Source organism: Crassostrea angulata, chromosome 1, assembly GCF_025612915.1.
Source record: "Crassostrea angulata isolate pt1a10 chromosome 1, ASM2561291v2, whole genome shotgun sequence".
NCBI lineage: Eukaryota > Metazoa > Mollusca > Bivalvia > Ostreida > Ostreidae > Magallana > Magallana angulata.
Window position 1 is genome coordinate 9,499,927 of NC_069111.1, and position 18,332 is coordinate 9,518,258.

The 18,332-nt window shown below is 32.0% G+C and overlaps 2 protein-coding genes and 1 long non-coding RNA gene across 3 annotated transcripts in view; 1 reads left to right on the forward strand and 2 right to left on the reverse strand.

Moving 5' to 3' along the window:
- Positions 1-8,858, reverse strand: part of LOC128179881 (tyrosine-protein phosphatase non-receptor type 5-like) — a 27,896-nt gene extending 19,038 nt beyond the window's left edge. Inside the window, exons 1-4 of the mRNA XM_052847571.1 lie at positions 8,731-8,858; positions 8,305-8,621; positions 1,556-1,660; positions 998-1,165 (exon numbers count right to left, since the gene is read on the reverse strand). Of these exons, the coding sequence (XP_052703531.1) occupies positions 998-1,165; positions 1,556-1,660; positions 8,305-8,621; positions 8,731-8,803 (663 nt within the window). The 5' untranslated portion in view covers positions 8,804-8,858. The remainder of the gene's footprint in view (positions 1-997; positions 1,166-1,555; positions 1,661-8,304; positions 8,622-8,730) is intronic.
- On the forward strand, positions 3,213-16,147 carry LOC128179912 (uncharacterized). The gene is made up of 3 exons (XR_008243163.1): positions 3,213-5,142; positions 7,693-7,771; positions 14,618-16,147. It is a non-coding gene; the product is annotated as an uncharacterized LOC128179912 (long non-coding RNA).
- The window catches only part of LOC128179902 (eukaryotic translation initiation factor 4 gamma 2-like), a 17,482-nt gene continuing 14,240 nt past the window's right edge, over positions 15,091-18,332 (reverse strand). Inside the window, exons 25-27 of the mRNA XM_052847588.1 lie at positions 18,181-18,277; positions 17,727-17,848; positions 15,091-17,267 (exon numbers count right to left, since the gene is read on the reverse strand). Coding sequence (XP_052703548.1) covers positions 17,208-17,267; positions 17,727-17,848; positions 18,181-18,277 — 279 coding nt within the window. The 3' untranslated portion in view covers positions 15,091-17,207. The remainder of the gene's footprint in view (positions 17,268-17,726; positions 17,849-18,180; positions 18,278-18,332) is intronic.

Below are 18,332 nucleotides of genomic sequence, written 5' to 3' on the forward strand. Positions count from 1 at the left end.
AAATACATGTAATGAAAATATCTTTGTTTGAAGTTCGATGAGAATATCTTGTTCAGTTTTTCTGAAACTACACAAGTTCAAAAGAGGAATGGTTAACTCATGGTCAAATGGAATAACAAGGTTAGATTACTGTGACATAGTTGAATTGCTCTCATTATTAAACATCTTCTATTGAAGTTTGATAAAAACATGATGGAGATTTACTACTACTCCTCTTTCTTTAACGGACTTGATGATAACTCACATGATAGATGATCTACGTTAAAGGAAATTGTCGGATTTGATCGCCTGGGTTTGTTACTTGTTAACCCTAATTGGGCTATCTTGCTTTGCAAGTCAACTAATGAAAAAAAAAAACACAACGTAATCCTGAGGGACTTCCCACATAATATCATATTTGCTGAACTAATGGCACTGTACAGCATTAACTATTCATGAGGGTGGCATGTGTAGACGAATTCAAACAACCACAATCAGCATACATCCCTGTAACATTATTTTAAACTAAAGAACATAAAATAATTATAGCTGTAGCATGTAAGAGTGAGTGCAATGTGTATCAGATTATGAAAATAAAATGATTGATTCCCCTCCCCCAATATGCTAACAGACTAATGCACAGTGCCAAGAAATAATAATAGATTCAACTTGTTTGAAAACTCAGGAGTGTATAGAAGATATTTTTTTATCATGCATAAATTCTCTAAATACTGACGTCAACCATTAGTTTTTCTGTACAACTCATTTTTCTAAATCAAAGATTTCTTGAAAATTCCAACTCAAAATCAAAACATCAATTCTGACCCAAAACACCATAGTTTGAATTTTACTTTGAAATAATTACCATAATGCTTTTCTTATTTATCTGAGTATGTACGAGAAAAATGGGAGATGATGCGATACACCTTCCAAAATTCCAATTCACACCACATGCTTTGATAGAGAGGTTGATAAGGGAGATAATAATTGAAGTGATCAAAGAGCAGACGTCACAAACCTGGCTTGTTTCAATGGTAATATTCATGGAGGGGATCCTTTTCTGCAGGTACTCCAGCAGATCGCGGTTCCTGATGTCTGTGGTGGGGATTAGGTCCTTATCCACATCAAAGAAATCCACCGGGTGGCCCCTCTTCACAAAATACAATTCCACCATGTTCTTTCTTATCTGCAACAGAAACATATATGTATGGCAATGAATGTAGGTGGAATTCATTGTAACCATTCAAAGGGCACTTGGTTCTCAGAAAAACAACTTTAATAGTACAGAGTAGTAAAGTCATAATTTTTTTCCATTTACATGTACTTGACTATTTATGAATGTCAGATGGTTATTTTAGGTGAAAAAAAAGGAAATTTAGGAACAACATGTTTATCACAAAAGTTATGAGTATTGATTGGTTAGTCTAAGTGTCTGGAATCACAACAAGGATCCACAGTACAGAAACAGATCACAGATATACACTGCTATTTCATTTACCTGCATGCTTCATGACACTTTTATATATGCATTAATAAACAACAAAATATATTACAATATTATTTTGTGGATAATTACCAAAATTTTGTCAATGCAGACATTCTCCACTGGCAACTTCAAATAGCTGGCAAATGCTTCTTTCAGGGCAGTTTTATTCAGATGCTGCAAGGGAGCACCTAAGCACTGCAAAAAATGAATTACCGTTAAAATGAGTTACCAGTACCTGGTAATTTGGCATCACTGAACTTGTCTTTAATTCTTCACTTTCAATTAACTAAATTTTATAAATGCTGTTAATTATGTCCAAATTCACTTTCTAACGATGAAGAAACTACATAGAGTTGACAGTTTGGTGTTGACAGTATTCGGTACTATTACAAAACACCTAACAAGATTTAACAGCCTAATTTTAAAAGTAACGGCATCCAAACATAATCAGCTTAAATAAATTTACATTCATTATCAAAATGAGTTTTAAGACGATAATTAAGGATCTGAGCATTCAGTATCAGGCGGAATAGACCTGTGAAAAAACTCTTAAATGGGGAGAACAATACCATTGCTTTAAAGTAGCATTTCTATTAATGAAATAAACTTCAGAATAGTGTTTTATTACTACCTATTTCTTCAATTTTTTTATGACACAATTTAGAAAATATTTTTTCCTCTAAAATTAATTGACCTGTTTAAAAACACTGAGAAATAAGAAGTGCTCTGACACAAGTTCCCTTCACTGCTTTAGTGAAGTTATTTTGTTCCCAACAGGCCCACTGCAGTTTCAGTGCTTTAACAAATCATTAACACAGAGATTTCAATATCTTCAAACCAGTAAAAATAACAAAGTTTCAAATTTGTTCAAACTTTCAAAGTACATGTATATCTTTGTAGTAAAATTACCATGTATTAGGAAAATGATTACATGTGTACTGACAGTGAAATTAATTGTCTTTGTCCTTCCAGAAAAAGCATTTCCATGAAATATGGCCCAGAAATATATGATCTGCTGTTCACTTTAATGCATAGTTGATGGGTTTGTTCTATTCCCTGTAGCTCATAGCAGACTGCATGTCACCCAAGGCAAATACCATACCCAATATTGGCAATACTAGTATACCAGTACTTTATATACCAGGTAGAACACCTTGAATTCAACTTGATGGAAGGAGTCAAAGAGTCTACCTATGTCCTATATATTCCTTTCATATAGAAAGTTCATTCATTCAACTTTGAGGTTGATTTCTTGACTATCATAATCTCCTTTTAGATTAAAGACTTGTACTTGAAAAAACTCCCAAGATCTAGCTGACAATCACACTAAGAGCACCAGGACAGCAAACAGGACGACAAATTAAAACATTGATTTTGTATCCAGCTAATTATTTTTGTTTCAGTGTACAAGCAGTCATCATCGGATACGATATTTAATTAACACAGATCAATACTTGGATATAAAAAACCTCACAGCTTTCCTTTACCATTCCTCACCCTCATGCACCTATAAATATATGTCATTTGTGGGTACAGTTGGCAAGGTTAATTGTCTGTAGATTTAATTGTGGTGTCAAATAAGACCTGACATGTGAAATAATTGATATTCAAAAATGAAAAAATATCAAAAGTAAGACATTTCGTGAGTAATAAATCTTAAAATTTTGTTCTGATTAAATTATAATCAATATAAATGTTTAGGATCATGTAAAAAGTATTACTTTTCATCCTCTAAGAATAAGATTAATGTAATAAATTGATATTCAAAAATGAAAAAAATATCAAAAGTAAGAAATTTTTGGAGAATAAATCTTAAAGTTTTGTTCCGATTAAACTATAATCAATATAAATGTTTAGGATCATGTAAAAAGTATTACTTTTCATCCTCTAAGAATAAGATTAAGGTGGTATTAATTAACATGATTAAGCCTCCATAATTTGACATCCTTTCTGTTAATAGAACTTAACCTTGTCATAAGTCAAAAACAAGATCAAGACTACTGATTTGAAAGTCACAAGTTTGAAACCAGCTGGGGATTTTATAATTCTACCTTTCTTAAAAAAATTATTTTCTGTATTTTTTATACAGTATGAACATTTTTAAACTGAGTATTTTTTATTTTTTAATATGATGACTGAATATCCATATCAAGATCTAAAGATGTCCTAAACAATACTGTACTAATATATCTATATTCTAATAATTTTGCTTATTATGGAAAAACAAATAAAACATTTAAGGTGTATGAGACACCCGTTGATATTGATATGAATAATAGTACCAGGTAAATTATACATGTGTATTATAAATCAAAATACTTTCACCCTTTTAGAACTTTTAAATTATGCACTATTTGACTAAAAAACATTTTAAAAATATTTAAAAAAGATAAAAATCATAAAAGCCCCAGCGGGATACAAACTCATGACTTACAGATTCTTGGTCAATGCTCTTACCTATTGCGCTAAGCTGTTAAGCTTACGTGACAATTCTGGGAAAGAAAATGATTATACTTGATTTTATTATTTATCTGATAGAAAGTACGTCACAATATGGAGGTGTCCCATACCACCTTTTTTTGTTTTTTTAAGCAATAAAAGTAACAGTGTCAAGGATGCTGACATAGTTCTTCCACCATGTACACATGTCACCTTTTCAACAAATCATCTCCCTTCTTCAGAGATTACTTGGACCTTGTTTTCATAGTATTTATGTTCACATCAAACATGTTTATAGATAAATTAAAAAAAAATATCAAAGCAACACAGAGATCATAAACCAATAAAACAATGGATGCAGTCCGATTTTAGTCTGCAGGAATACCATACAGTCAAGCTTTTTTATCTCGAAATAGATGGGACTGTTTAAAAACTTTGAAGTATCTGAGTATTTAAGATATCAAGGGTTAAATTATACTTAAAAAGTAAGTGGTTAGGATTTACCAATCACTTCGTCATATCCATTGTATTCGAGATATCAGTGTTTGAGCTAGATATCAAAGTTCAACTTGTATTTAGATTATTTTATAGTGATAATACACATTGTCATGGATCTTTAGAAAAAAGTGACAGTGTAAAACTTCATGACACATGACATGAGTAACTGTAAGTGTTATAACTTTTACTTCAAATATACATTGTTTTTAGGAAACTTTCGGACCTTAAATTTCCCTATAACAATTTGAAGTTTAAATGAGGCAGATGCATGAAGCAGAGTTTAACAGAGTACAAGTCAATCAAGAAATGAATTAAACGGTCACACAATCAATGCAAGTGTGTTATCAGTTTATGGTTGTTTCAGGTCTGCAAATGAAGGACTGCAAGCAACAACCTCTCTCTGATGTTAATCCCTCCATTCTACAGGTCAATGACCAATGGTCTCTCCCAATCATTAAATCAAGACAATGAGGAAAAATCTTTTTAAAATTGATAACGTTTCAAAGAGATGTCAATATGTGAACTATTTATATTCCAGGAAATTTTTCTGAAGAAGACGTACAAAATCCCCCATATCCTTTTCAACTGTTGATAGAATGGGATATGTTGGAAAGAGATCTTATTTTCTCATCTAGAATAAACCATATATATCAATACATGACTACTGTAAATTCCTAATTAAATGCGAGGAATTAATATCTGAGTAAAATTGCAAGAGGCACATCTCGCGGATTTCAAAGGTTTGTTTTTATTTCTATTACAGATGTAAACTATTTGAAATTAGGATAAAAATTTGTTTTTTGCAATTTTTTAATTCTCGCGATTTAATACAAAACCGTTAAATCGTGGATTTAAGTACTCGCATACAATAAGAAATCTACTGTAAGGAAAAGACGCCACAAGAAATGTGTTTGAAAGATATACTATTTCTATTCACAATTTGTGCTTCCATGTCAGATGATATCTTTGCCAAGTAGTTAATCCTTGACAAATACAGTAGATACATGGACATGGCACGTGTATACCTGTGTATATATGACACTGCAAGTCGTATTTCTATCACATATTACCGGTACACCCATGCAAACATGATATAGATGTAAAATACAACTCCCTTGAATATTCCCACATGGATACCTGATATAAATACTATAGCGTGTTCGGCGTTTTGTAGCCTTAAACCATATGTCTTTAAATGACAAAATGTCACAAAATTTAATCTCATTCCCAACTAATCACAACACTATACACCCTAAAATCTCAGTACTTTTGGCATTGAGGGTGATAACAAATACTTTATAGTACAATACTAACACCAGCATCATAGCACGTGAGGCTCTGTCTTCAATAGTAAAACACCATGTTGTTAGGTACATGTACTTCTTTACTATACTTGCAGTTGATCCAATATTTCTTTGACTTCTCCCAATTCAATGTTTAAATGTGAGACCAATTCTTGCAAAGTTCCATTTCTCCCCAAAGCATTGTTACCTCATTTTTCATATATAGTTTTAGGTCTTGTTAAAATGATTTAACAACACATAGGCGAGAAATGGGCATATATCAGAAGGTGGATAAGTTTTTAAAAGAATTGATTATTTTTTTCAAACTTGCATGACAATTACACTGAAAAATTTTAGACCTGCAAAACAACTGGATTTCAACACAAAAAAAAAAATTAAGCTCAGATTGTTAAGGGTGGCTCAAAACCATACTTGCCAACCTCCAACATGTGAAAATCTGGTCATGACCAGATTTGGAAAGTAAAAAATCTGGTCATAGCGCGTAACGACATTCACAACATATTTATCATGCATTTCATAGGTATATACAATAGAAATATGTGTTAAAACTTATGTGTAATACTTAATTGCAAAGAAGCATTTTAACTAACAGTTGCTGATTTTGAATTTTGCAAAGTGATCTGACACAGAAAATGGTAGGTTGTGTTCAGCTGAAAAAAAATGCAAAAAGAGTTTCTGCTACATTTACCTTGCTTTTGAACTCTGTAAATGATGGCATGAAAGTTGTAAGTGACTTGGAAGACTATTGTGTATTAAAAAGCATTCTATACATGACTTAGCATTTTTGAGTGTTTAGTCAGATCATTTTGGGCACAAAATCCAATATTCAAATGTGCGTTACATAGAATGCAAAAGCCTCGTTTTGTACTCGATTACTTTGTTTTACCTATGGGAATTCATTTTCCAAAATATGTTGATATGATAGGTATAGGTACAAAAATATCGTTTTCTTTTTGTTGGTTTTGATTCCGCTGGCCCCGATGAAGACCTTTTCTTATTGGAAGCCATCACACTTAATGATTTAAACCTTCGCTTAGTCAAAACAACTCACGATAATAATTACACTTAATGTGTCTGTTATAGCCACTGGCATTGTTTATGCGTTACGTAAAATTTAATCCAAGCTCGGCTTGGGTTCATAACTGGAAGTCAAACGCGCAACGTAATTTACGAACCAAATCTGGAAATCAGGAGATTTTCGGGTTGTTCGACAAAAATCGGGTGAAAAGCATGACCCGCCGGGTCATAAAAAATAATCGGGTGAAGAATTGAAAAATCGGGTGTGACCCGACGAAATCGGGTCAGTTGGCAAGTATGCTCAAAACATCAGTGAGTCAAATATTACTTGATTAATATGAAAGATAGGATGTGCATAAGACATGTATAAGTCAAATAAGCAAAAAAAATATGCAATTTTGGATAAAATATTATGATTTTTAAAAATGTAATTCAGTAACTAAGAACTGAAGCCCTTTGCGGATTTGAACTTGTGATCTGTGGTTCACAACCATTAAGATACTTTAACCATTAGACTACACTGTATGATGATATACGAGTTGATAAAATGACATAACAATTAATGCACTGCTAAGATATGGTATTTGGCAAGAATTGGTCTTAATACTCTGTCTCAAGATATCCATGATTCACATTTTGCTTACTGGGTAATTACTCATTATTGATAACAACCTCAGAGTTAAAAAAAGGTTCATTCAAAAAGTTTCTCTTTTAAAACGCCCCTTCCAGTTAAAAAAAGGTTCATTCAAAAAGTTTCTCTTTTAAAATGCCCCTTCCAGCTTATTAGGTTTCAATACACAGCTAAAAAATGTGATGTCTACAAGGATTTTGAATTGCAACAGACGCGGATGTTAACATTGAAAATTGTGTGAGGTATTCCAATGGGACATCCGAATGGAAAAACGATTTGAACATTTTCCATCATAAATCTACATAAGAAATCTGTTTTTGTTTCTGTGAATTTTTCAGAGTGAAAAATGATGATGTACAAATGAAGTTTTCTTGGATATTTTCCCTTTCATCTATTTCAATTGGACTTCTATCAAAGGTATTTGAATTTTAACAAAAATCTTCTAATTGTGCTACATAAATATCTTGGGACAGACTTAAGGCCAGTATAGGCACATCGGGTTGCTGCTGAACTGGGTGAGATAAACATCCTGGTACCAAGATAATTAACAATACTGGAATCAAAATGTTTTCAAAAATTGCCTTATTAGAGTCATCTGCACAAGGTTATTTATTATTTTGATTATATATATATATATACACACACACAAAATATACCATACAAGAAAGGAGACAACTGGTACCCCCCCCCCCCCCTCAACTTTTCATTTCTTGTCTGGTGATTGTCATATTGGACTATAACTGTTAAACAGGACAGTATTGACGAAGGAAATTAATTGATTTGAAGTTGATATCAAACTGTGTGATGATTTGAAGAGAGTGAGCTGAAAAGAGGGTACAATTGAGCTGTCATCTCTCTCATCCCCCTTACATTTAACAGTAACAGTTGTATTTAATAGTTACCGATTTCAATTCTTCAATAACCATTGTTTGACACCAGAGAATACTTACAACCACTAGGATGTTTTCTGGTGGAATTGGCGGATAATATCTTTGGGCCTGATAAGACTGATAAGAGCGTTTTTTGCGTCCCACTTTGGCAACCGTGTTCAACTTCAAATGCGCCAAATCCTCGATTCCATCTCTTGAGAGGAGAAACTGCATTAATTTGGATTCATCGTTTTGCGATTTAAACGTCGTCCAAAGCGTGTCTGATTTCAACATTCTGTCCTTTGAATCTACATCGAAAAAGTTCACTTTTGCACCCAGCGCCGGTATCGACATTTTAGAAGTGCCTGCTGCTGCAGCACCGCCATTTTCAGAGCTCACTGCAAGTAAAATAGATGCAGATCTATCAAAAATGAAAATATGGAAATACAAACCGATAACTAACTATTGGTATTGATAAATGCAAGCGATAACCAGTAGTTAACTTACATCCACATAAATGGCTTGTCAAAAGTCCGAAATATACAACAGTTTTAGAAATTGAATCCCAGAGAAGGTTCATGTCTGCGATCGAAGATCCGAGCCGCCTCACTCACATAAACAATGACTCCGCCGTGTTTATATACGGAATATAGTGCAGAGACAACTCGTTACATTCGTTAGGCATGTTTGAAGTTCTTATCAAAAAGCATTTATGCCCAAGTCTAGGAGCTGCTTAGCTAATGAAATTTGTATAATGATATTTAATGTATATCTTTTGTGTTAATGTTCCACTCAAACCATAACAGATTTTGCCACGTTAAAACATCACATGTATTTTTAAAGGGCTAATCACCAAAAAATTAGACCCAATGTCTCTGAGATCTTGGCTTAAAAAAAAGGAACATTTTCAATTTTTACTTTATAATTTTTACACTTGGTTTTACAAAAATGGGGAAGCGGTATTCTTTTTAGAGAAGTGGAGTGCTGACATTTATATGCATGCATGCATGAACACTCTTAATTTTTTCCCAAATATACACGCATATATTTCATTAAAAACAAGATTAATTTTATTGGGGTTTCTTGTGTTATATTTTGTCAGATCTTAAAGAAATTTATATTGGTTAATGAACATGTAGATTCCATATTCATTACACTTTTTGACATACATTCTTATAGCTCGATCATTTTTAAAATTTGATTGTACATGCATCTCAAACCAATAAGATATTTTTAAAGAGATCTAAGTACTATTTGTCGTTTGCAATATGCGAGCCGAAAAATCTTACTTTGAATTAATACCAAATCTCACCTTTATGAGGCATCACCTTTATGAGACCACTTTAATTATCATATTACATGAAAATCATAGTTAGTGATATTGGATATTCATGGATACTGTTTTGACACAATATCGTATATGATATTTCAAAAAATTGTATGATAAATATATGTTCCTTTCACACAGTATTATACGATACAATGTTTATCAATACAATAATATAAAATACAATATTGCATCCTATCATACTTACAATATATATAATCATATAACACAATATACTACTGTAATAAATAATGATCCAATATGATATTGTAACATATGATATTACCTTTATTGTGTAATACATTATTGTATTTGATAACATAATACAATATCATATTATACGATATATGATACAATATAGAATTAAATGATACAAAATTATATTACATTATACACCACAATATGGTAACATTTGATATTGATCATATTGTATAATATAGTATGATATTGTATTGTATGAAACTATTTCATATTTGATACATAATATGATATTGTATCACATGATACAATATAATTTGATAAAACACTGTTTCATATTAAATGATACAATATCATGTGATATAGTCACATATTATATAATACAATATCATATTCTAAAATATTGTATCATATGATACAATATGATATATTAAAATATCATATAATACAATTTCACGGATATATTAATTTATTATGAAAACCAATATCATTTTATACAATATCATAATATACGATTTATATATTATACACAATATGGTATCATATGATACAATATTATATATTGCAATATCATATATAACAGTATCATGCGATAAACTAGGATATAATACAATATCATATTATACAATATTGTATCATAATATACAATACTATTCATAACAATATCATGATACAATATCATATCATAGAATATCCAACAAATTGATACAATATCATATTGTATCATTTAACTTTTTACAATATAATACATGATATAATATTGTATCACATATAATAATAGTGTCTCATATCATACAATATATACTATATCATACGGATCATGTTTTATCATTTAACAACAGACAAATCTATCATAGAGGTTTAATTTGAGTGAGGTAGGAGATTTCTTTAGCATCCTTGATAATGGAGCTCAGGCTCTGCATCTGAATCAACCTCTGCGATTCATTTATATTATAGTTATCTCAACTATGCAAGCTATTATCTATAAAACATTTGACCTGTTCCAAAAAATTAACTCCCATCCAGCATCTGAAACATATGGCTCAAATTCAGCACTCAAGCCTGGAAGGTGCATCAGTATCAAAAGACGCATCATCCATGCAAGTTTGGTGAAATTAGGACCAGTAATAACTAATTTATAAACATCAGAAAGCACCTGCACCAAAAACTTTAACAAGCTCTCAAAACCTTAACCTTTTCCAGCATCCGAAACCTATGGGTCAGATTCAGCATTCATGACTGTCTGGTGCAGCAGTATCCTAAGACGCACCTTCCATTCAAGTTTGGTGAAGTTAGGACCAGTAATAACTACGATACATTTTTTAGCATCCTTGATAATGGAGATCAGGCTCTGCATCTGAAGCACAGGCACTTGTTTCTGAAAAAAAAAATTACCATATAGTATAATAATAACATAATATTATACTATAGGGTAAAAATTTTTTCTCAGAAACAAGTGCCTGTGATCTGAAGCTACCTCTGCAATTCATTTATATTATAGTTTAATCAACTATGCAAGTTTTATATAGAACTATTATCTATTGAACATGTGACCTGTTCCAAAAAACTTTACCCAATCCAGCATCTGAAACCTATGGCTCAGATTCAGCATTCAAGCCTGTCAGGTGCATCAGTATCAAAAGACGCGTCATCCATGCAAGTTTGGTGGAGTTAGAACCAATAATAACTAAGATATAATCGTCAGAGGGCACCTGCTCCAAAAACTTTAACCAGCTCTAAAAACCTTAACCTCATCCAGCATCCAAAACCTATGGCTCCGATTCAGCATGCAAACCTGTCAGGCGCATCAGTAACATAAGACACACCATCCATGCAAATTTGGTGAAGTTAGGACCAGTGATAATTAAGATATAATCATCAGAGGGCACCATAAACTTTAATTAGCTCTAAAAACCTTAACCTCCTCTAGCATCTGAAATTCAGCATCCAAGTCTTTCAAGTCCATAAATAGGTCCAGATGCATCATCCCTGCTAGTTTGGTGAAGATAGGGCAAGTAATAACTGAGAAACAGGACCTGCAACAAATACGACAAATTACCATGTCCTTAGGGTATCGCCTAAAAATATACTTATATGAAAGAAGTTACAGCGAATTACAGAATACCGGTAGAGTTTTCAATAGCTTGTTTGATTGCTCAATAGGGTATTCAATTTGGTCAGCAAGGTATCACATTAGGTTTAAATCTAGGTCATGTGATTACTCAGGTATGACAGCGATAAAGTGAGTTAATCTAGTAAACATTTACACATTTGGGCCTATTTTGTTTCTCCCTGTTGTCATACATTACTGCTATAAAAGTCTGAACTAATTAAGCAGTCACAGCACAAAAATACTCTTGGTGCTGTGTGTTGCACCAGGAATTGGGGAACCAAAATGTCTAATGATTTTTTGCAGGAAAAAAATATCTCCGTAATTCTTAAAGTTATGCTTTTCTCTTTTGTTTGTTTCTTCAGAAATGTCTTTTGAATTATATTTTTTGAAAAACAAAATTCAAATTACTCCAAGCAGAATTGATGCTCTATAGAATCCAGTGCTGTCCAGGTGAACATTCTTTTTAAAGGTCTATGAATAGAATAGCTAACAATAGGAGGGAGTGTTCTAGAGGTTTTCTTTGTGTAAAATGAATGGGTTGAGTGCAAAATAACAATCTACACTTGAGTAACCACAGGACCTAGATTTAAACCTGATGTGATACCTTGCTGACCAAATTGAATACCCTATTGAGCAATCCAACAAGCTATTGAAAACTCTACCGGTATTCTGTAATTCGCTGTAAAGCACAAGTCAGTTGTATGATAAAACCAGTTGTATCGATGACATGGTCTGGGGTAAAATAAAGACAGGACAATACTACTCTACCATTACAGCATCGTGGCTTGAGGCAATGCCAATACTGATGAGAATGCATGTGCTCAAGGAACTTGACCGTTTACCAAGCAGGCTAAATGACGTTATAATGACAGTGGTTAACGTGAGAGAATGTGGGAGCTGATATGTTATCCAGATACATGTATATATTATTTATGTGTAGTGAGTCAAAAAATTCATGTATCGATTTTTCATATGAAACAGTATTAAAATATATGGACTAAATCTATATGTATATTTTTTAAATAACTATTATTTGTACGGCAGTGTCACATGTATATGACGTTGTACATTGTTCACGTAATGAAAAAATATACCCCTACCTATATATAATAATACACTCAGGGGGTATTAGGTATAGGTGGTCATTTTTTTATTATAAAAAAAATCGTACAACAGGTGCCTGTGGACAGTCATTTACTATATATATACTGTATGTATCACTAAGAGAGGACTAGTCACAGTGTGATTATTTCATTACGTTTGACGCATGTCTGTAAAATTCTAGTACACGAATGTTCAACGTGAATTTTTGGACGTCATTCTCAGACGTGTTGAAATTGCTTAAAATATATTGAATATTATGAAATGATTCCAATTTTCAATGTTTTCCATTTATTTTCTTCACTTCAATTAGCAAATCAAGTTTACGCATTCATTGATTTCACTGATTTTTTAACGCCCCGCAAAGGTTTTCGGACACTGGTTAGGGTTAGCTTTCATGCACTACCAATTGCACTGCAGTTGTCGACAAAGTAACTCTCTGTGTAAATATTACAACTAAAGTAGAATAAGAAATGAGTGATCGATATCACTAACAAGGATTCCTTTTTAAAAAATAGTTTACACACATTTTTTCCTGTTCTTATATAAGGTAAAATTAGAATTTGTGCAAAAAAAGTGAAGTGCTTTTGTTACACCGTGTTCGACATGTTGTCATTTTGTATTTACTGGATGGGTGTAAATACAAAATGTACAATACAAAATTTTTATTGACATATTCATCCATTGAATTAAAAAAAACCCCCAATTTGACAAAAGGTCAAACACGGTGTATCCAAAGCACGTCACTTTATATATATATATATATATATATATATATGCCAGTTTTACGAAAATTATAAGAATAGGAAAAAATGGGTTTTTAAAAATGACGTTGATCATACGACATCAGCTTTTTAAGTCTTGAATTGGAAAAAATCAGATGCATATAGCTAGCCCTGCTAAGCTTGTCATATGTTGGTCGTTCAAAATCTTGTTTTATTTGATCTTGTTAAGATTGTCAGATTTTTGTTGTTCAAAATCTGTTATATTTGGTAATGCAGGTAGAATTCCAAATGACGTTGATACAACGTCAATGTTTAATTGCAAGGTTTACCTAGTAACCTTTACTACGACGTCAAAGTTCTGTCATGCTAATTTGTTGAGTTTATTTGAAACTATAAAAATGAAGAAAGTAATGTATTAAGTGGGTTCGATGATCGTGGCCATTTTTAGGCTGTATTGATCTCCTTTAGCATGTTTAAGAGAAGAGCTCTATTCAAAATATAGAAAATACCCAAAACTGAACGGTAAATATGAATTTTTTCTTACTAAATAATAGTTTATAGCTAAACTCAAAACTAAAAACCAAATCATATCTGGTAGATTTGATGGTTAATTTTTTAAGCATCCAGCCTCCTTAAGGTAAGGTCATAAAAATGTTATGGTAATAGAAACATGACAGAGTTAAACTGCTCTCACCAATACGTAGCTGTACAAGAAGTACTAAACTAAGATAAATACATTCTTACACAATGTCTTTGTTTTTTGCAAAAATTGGAAGCAAATAAAAAAGGTCTGAGTCGAAAATGTTATCAATCCGTCTAAAAATATCAAGTTTCAAATAAACGGAGTTATGATCGTAAAATAAGGAATATAGAAGCCAATGTCACAGGAAAGCTCACTAAAAATATGTACTAGCGAAAATATTTTTGCAGTTTCACTGAGCTACACGTAAGGTGTTGCGAACACACGATGAAGCAGGAAGGACAAAGGGGCGGAAGACGAACCTATCAAACACTATGCAGATATACACGTAAAACATAACAGAGCTTGGAAAGGTTTGTTTTTAAGAAATTGATATAAATCTGTAGAAGGATATAACCGGTAAAAGTTTTATAATATCCACAAGAAATCTAAAGGGGGGGGGGGGGGGGCTCCAACGCCTAATCCCAACACTCTTTGAATTTGTGACATAAAAACGAGCAATTTAAAATCTGCTGAACAAGTCCTGTGCATCATATGTGTATCATATGTTAGTCATATTATTCAGTATTCACAGAATGTCATATTGATCATGGCTTCATGAAAACACGTTGAGCTGTTTGTCAGAAAATGGTCCATTTCATAAACAATCAAGGTATCCTTTTAAAAATATTCAACTGACAAGGAGTGCAAGAAAAAACAAAGATTCAACTACATTTAGTTTTATTTTAATAAAGCTGATAATAAGCAGACAAAAAGTGAGATTTAATTTTATATTACAGCTACAAACTGCTATAACACAAGTGTAATGCTTTCGGAACTTTTCTGATAGAATGAAATACACATCTCAAAAATATGAGAAAATGCCTCAGTAAATATAAAATGAGAGGAAAAGATCAATACACACTACCAAATTACTCAAATTTTAAAAATTAGAATAAAATAAAAGCAGTCACTTACTTCATAATTTGAACATCTGGTGCTTTAATATTCAAAATAGTTATACTGTATTGTATTCTAGTATGTATTATAAAATAATGATTCTCAAAGCTTGAAAAATCCTTTATAATAAATTTTTGAAAATGGTATGTAAATTTAGTATTTATACTACTCCGCGGAATTAACACTCCACATAACAGATTACAGAAATGGCATACAAAGATGACAGGAGTTATTCTCTACAGCATTTATACATCAACGACTAATTTGAATTTATACATGTATTTAATGAATTGATTAAAATTTCTGTTTAAGTTTATACATAACAAAGGAATCTAAACTCAAATTAGAACTTACTGGTACACAATATGAATCGCCTTATGCCTTATATTTACATGTATACATATAGATATTTTTGAGTTTTCTATTCTTGGGATAAAACATATATACAACATGCACACTGACATAAAAAAAATAATTATGTTACAAAAAGATCTCAATAAACAAATGCAAAAAAAAATTACAAAATAAATTGACATTCATATGAACAACATTTTCACAATACGGCAATTGAGTCCTAGCTAAAGCAAAGGATAAATATTTCATTTATTTCCCAAAATCAACATGCAACAAATTAATACCTTATTTAAATGACGTTATTTTACAGTTTACAATTTGATACATAATTTTTACATCTTAAATTTCCAAAAAATGAAAATAGATTAAAAAGTTCAGTATTCCCTTTTTATCATTTATCACATGACCAGTCTTACCCAAAATTTACACAGGGTGTTATAATATACAGTAAATGTACTGCTTTCCAATACAAAAAATGCAGGTCTTCATCTTAGAAAATACAAAGATTTCATCTTTCAATTATATAAATGTTCACATTTCACATGTAGCTACAATTGCCTAGAAAGCAGTTAGCAGGTGTATTTTAAAAAGGTAGTTTATTTTCACCAAATATGTCATTTTTGTCATCTTGCTACGTTTTTCCATCCAATAAAGATATTGCTTTCACTGACAAAAACTCTGCAACACTATAGCCAAACAGTTTAATATTCTCTGTTTCCAGATTGAACAAAATGCAAAGTACGGATTTTTAACAAAGAATGTATGGGTGCAAAACAAAGTTCATAGATTCAAACTTTTTGGCCAAATCCCAAAATATACATTTGATTAATAAAAGTGGTTAGATGATAACATTGTCATATCACACACTCTTTTCATTCCCTTCAACTGTATTCTGATTATACCCAATGCCAATCAATTCATGTTTTAAATGACTGGATGACTTAGTTTCTGGGGGGGGGGGGGGGGGGGGATATGGACATTATTTATAATCTATACAAGACTTCCATACCTTTCTCAAACCAGTTTCTCAATTTATTTGTAACCCATCAGGCCATGAGCAACTTTTTAATACATGCATATAAATTATAGTATTGTTCAAAGATTTTCCCTTCATTACTATCTCAGTATGTCATCTTTCAATATAGTTTATCAATAAGCTTTGATAAAAAATAAATGACAAAGATCATTACTAAACCATCCTTTTAGTTTTAATACAGGTTTGTATTTCTTGTTCTTGATGATACGTGAATGTTTTTCAGTGTATATTTAGATTCCGCAACCACAATATCCAATGGTCTGTATCCATAAAAGTTAGAACACATAAACTCCACCAATGAAAAGGTGGGCACTATCAAATCATGCCTTTACCTCGATACTTATTTAAGGATAACTTCTTCCCATTAATGCACATGTGTAACTGCGTCAAAGTTTTACGGTGCTTAAGAGAGAATTAATTATGAAATGCTGACAACAACTACAATGCGCTGTAAACTTAGATCCTCTGTAGTATTTTTTGCAGCATTCCCTTTAATCTTCTTCATCGCTCTCCTCTTCTGCCTGCTCCAACCATGTTAACCACTGGTTCACCTGTAAAATAACTCAAATTTTAAAACTGTCTAACAGTATAGATATTTTCTACTAATGGAGCTATTTATGCATTATTTTCAGTTACTTTATATATTATTCTTGTTTAGTTAAGGTATTTCACTTGTAAAATCTTATGTTTTCGTTGATGTAAAAAAATACATTTTTTCTCTTCACATGTGCTGTACAAGTACTTGTAAAAAATCGGATCAAATATATACCACATACATGAACAATACTTGGAAAACTTCTCTCCAATACTATTTAATCTTTTATCTCATATTTGATATTGAAGGTTTTCTTTTTAATAAATTGACCCAGTTAAACATAAAAAAAATCAACACAAAAGAGTCAAACAAATGTTCGACTCTAATTCTTCAAGGCTTGATGTCTTACAACAAGTTTTCCTACACACAAACACAAAGGTATTTCACTGCCATTAGCTGGTCCCTGTTACATTACCTGAAACAATGCTTTCCCTTTCCCGGGGTACTGATCATTGACTTCCTCTTTCCATTTCAAAAATGCTTCCTCTTCAACAACTTCCATGTCGTACAAATTCATAAAGAAACGCAGGAGCATGCCTGATGAATATAGAACATGTACATTAACATTGTAGAAATTTATATAAATGTGCAAGAAGTTGGTACAGGCCTTCTTATAAAAGCTTTGGAAAAGTAAACAAATTATCAACTTATCAGATAATTTTGTTAATAAACCACAATTTTCAAAATCTAAAATTTAGTTGAAGTATGTTTTTAGTTTCTAGTCTTTTTTTTTTTTTTTTTTGGGGGGGGGGGGGGGGGGGGGGGTCCTCTCTCATTTATTCAGAGTGTAGACATGTCTCCTTGGTTTACAATGCTTCCATCTTGCTCTCACACTTACGGCATTAACTTGTTTCACTACTAATATTTACCTTTAGGAAATCCATGAGAATAACAGAAGACTTGAGCTGCGTAAAGGGCAGCAATCTGAAGATCGACATGCTCATGGAGAAACATCTGTAAAACTCCCTGAAAGATAAAGATTAATCATATCACCACTGCTAAAAATCCCATGTTATCACAT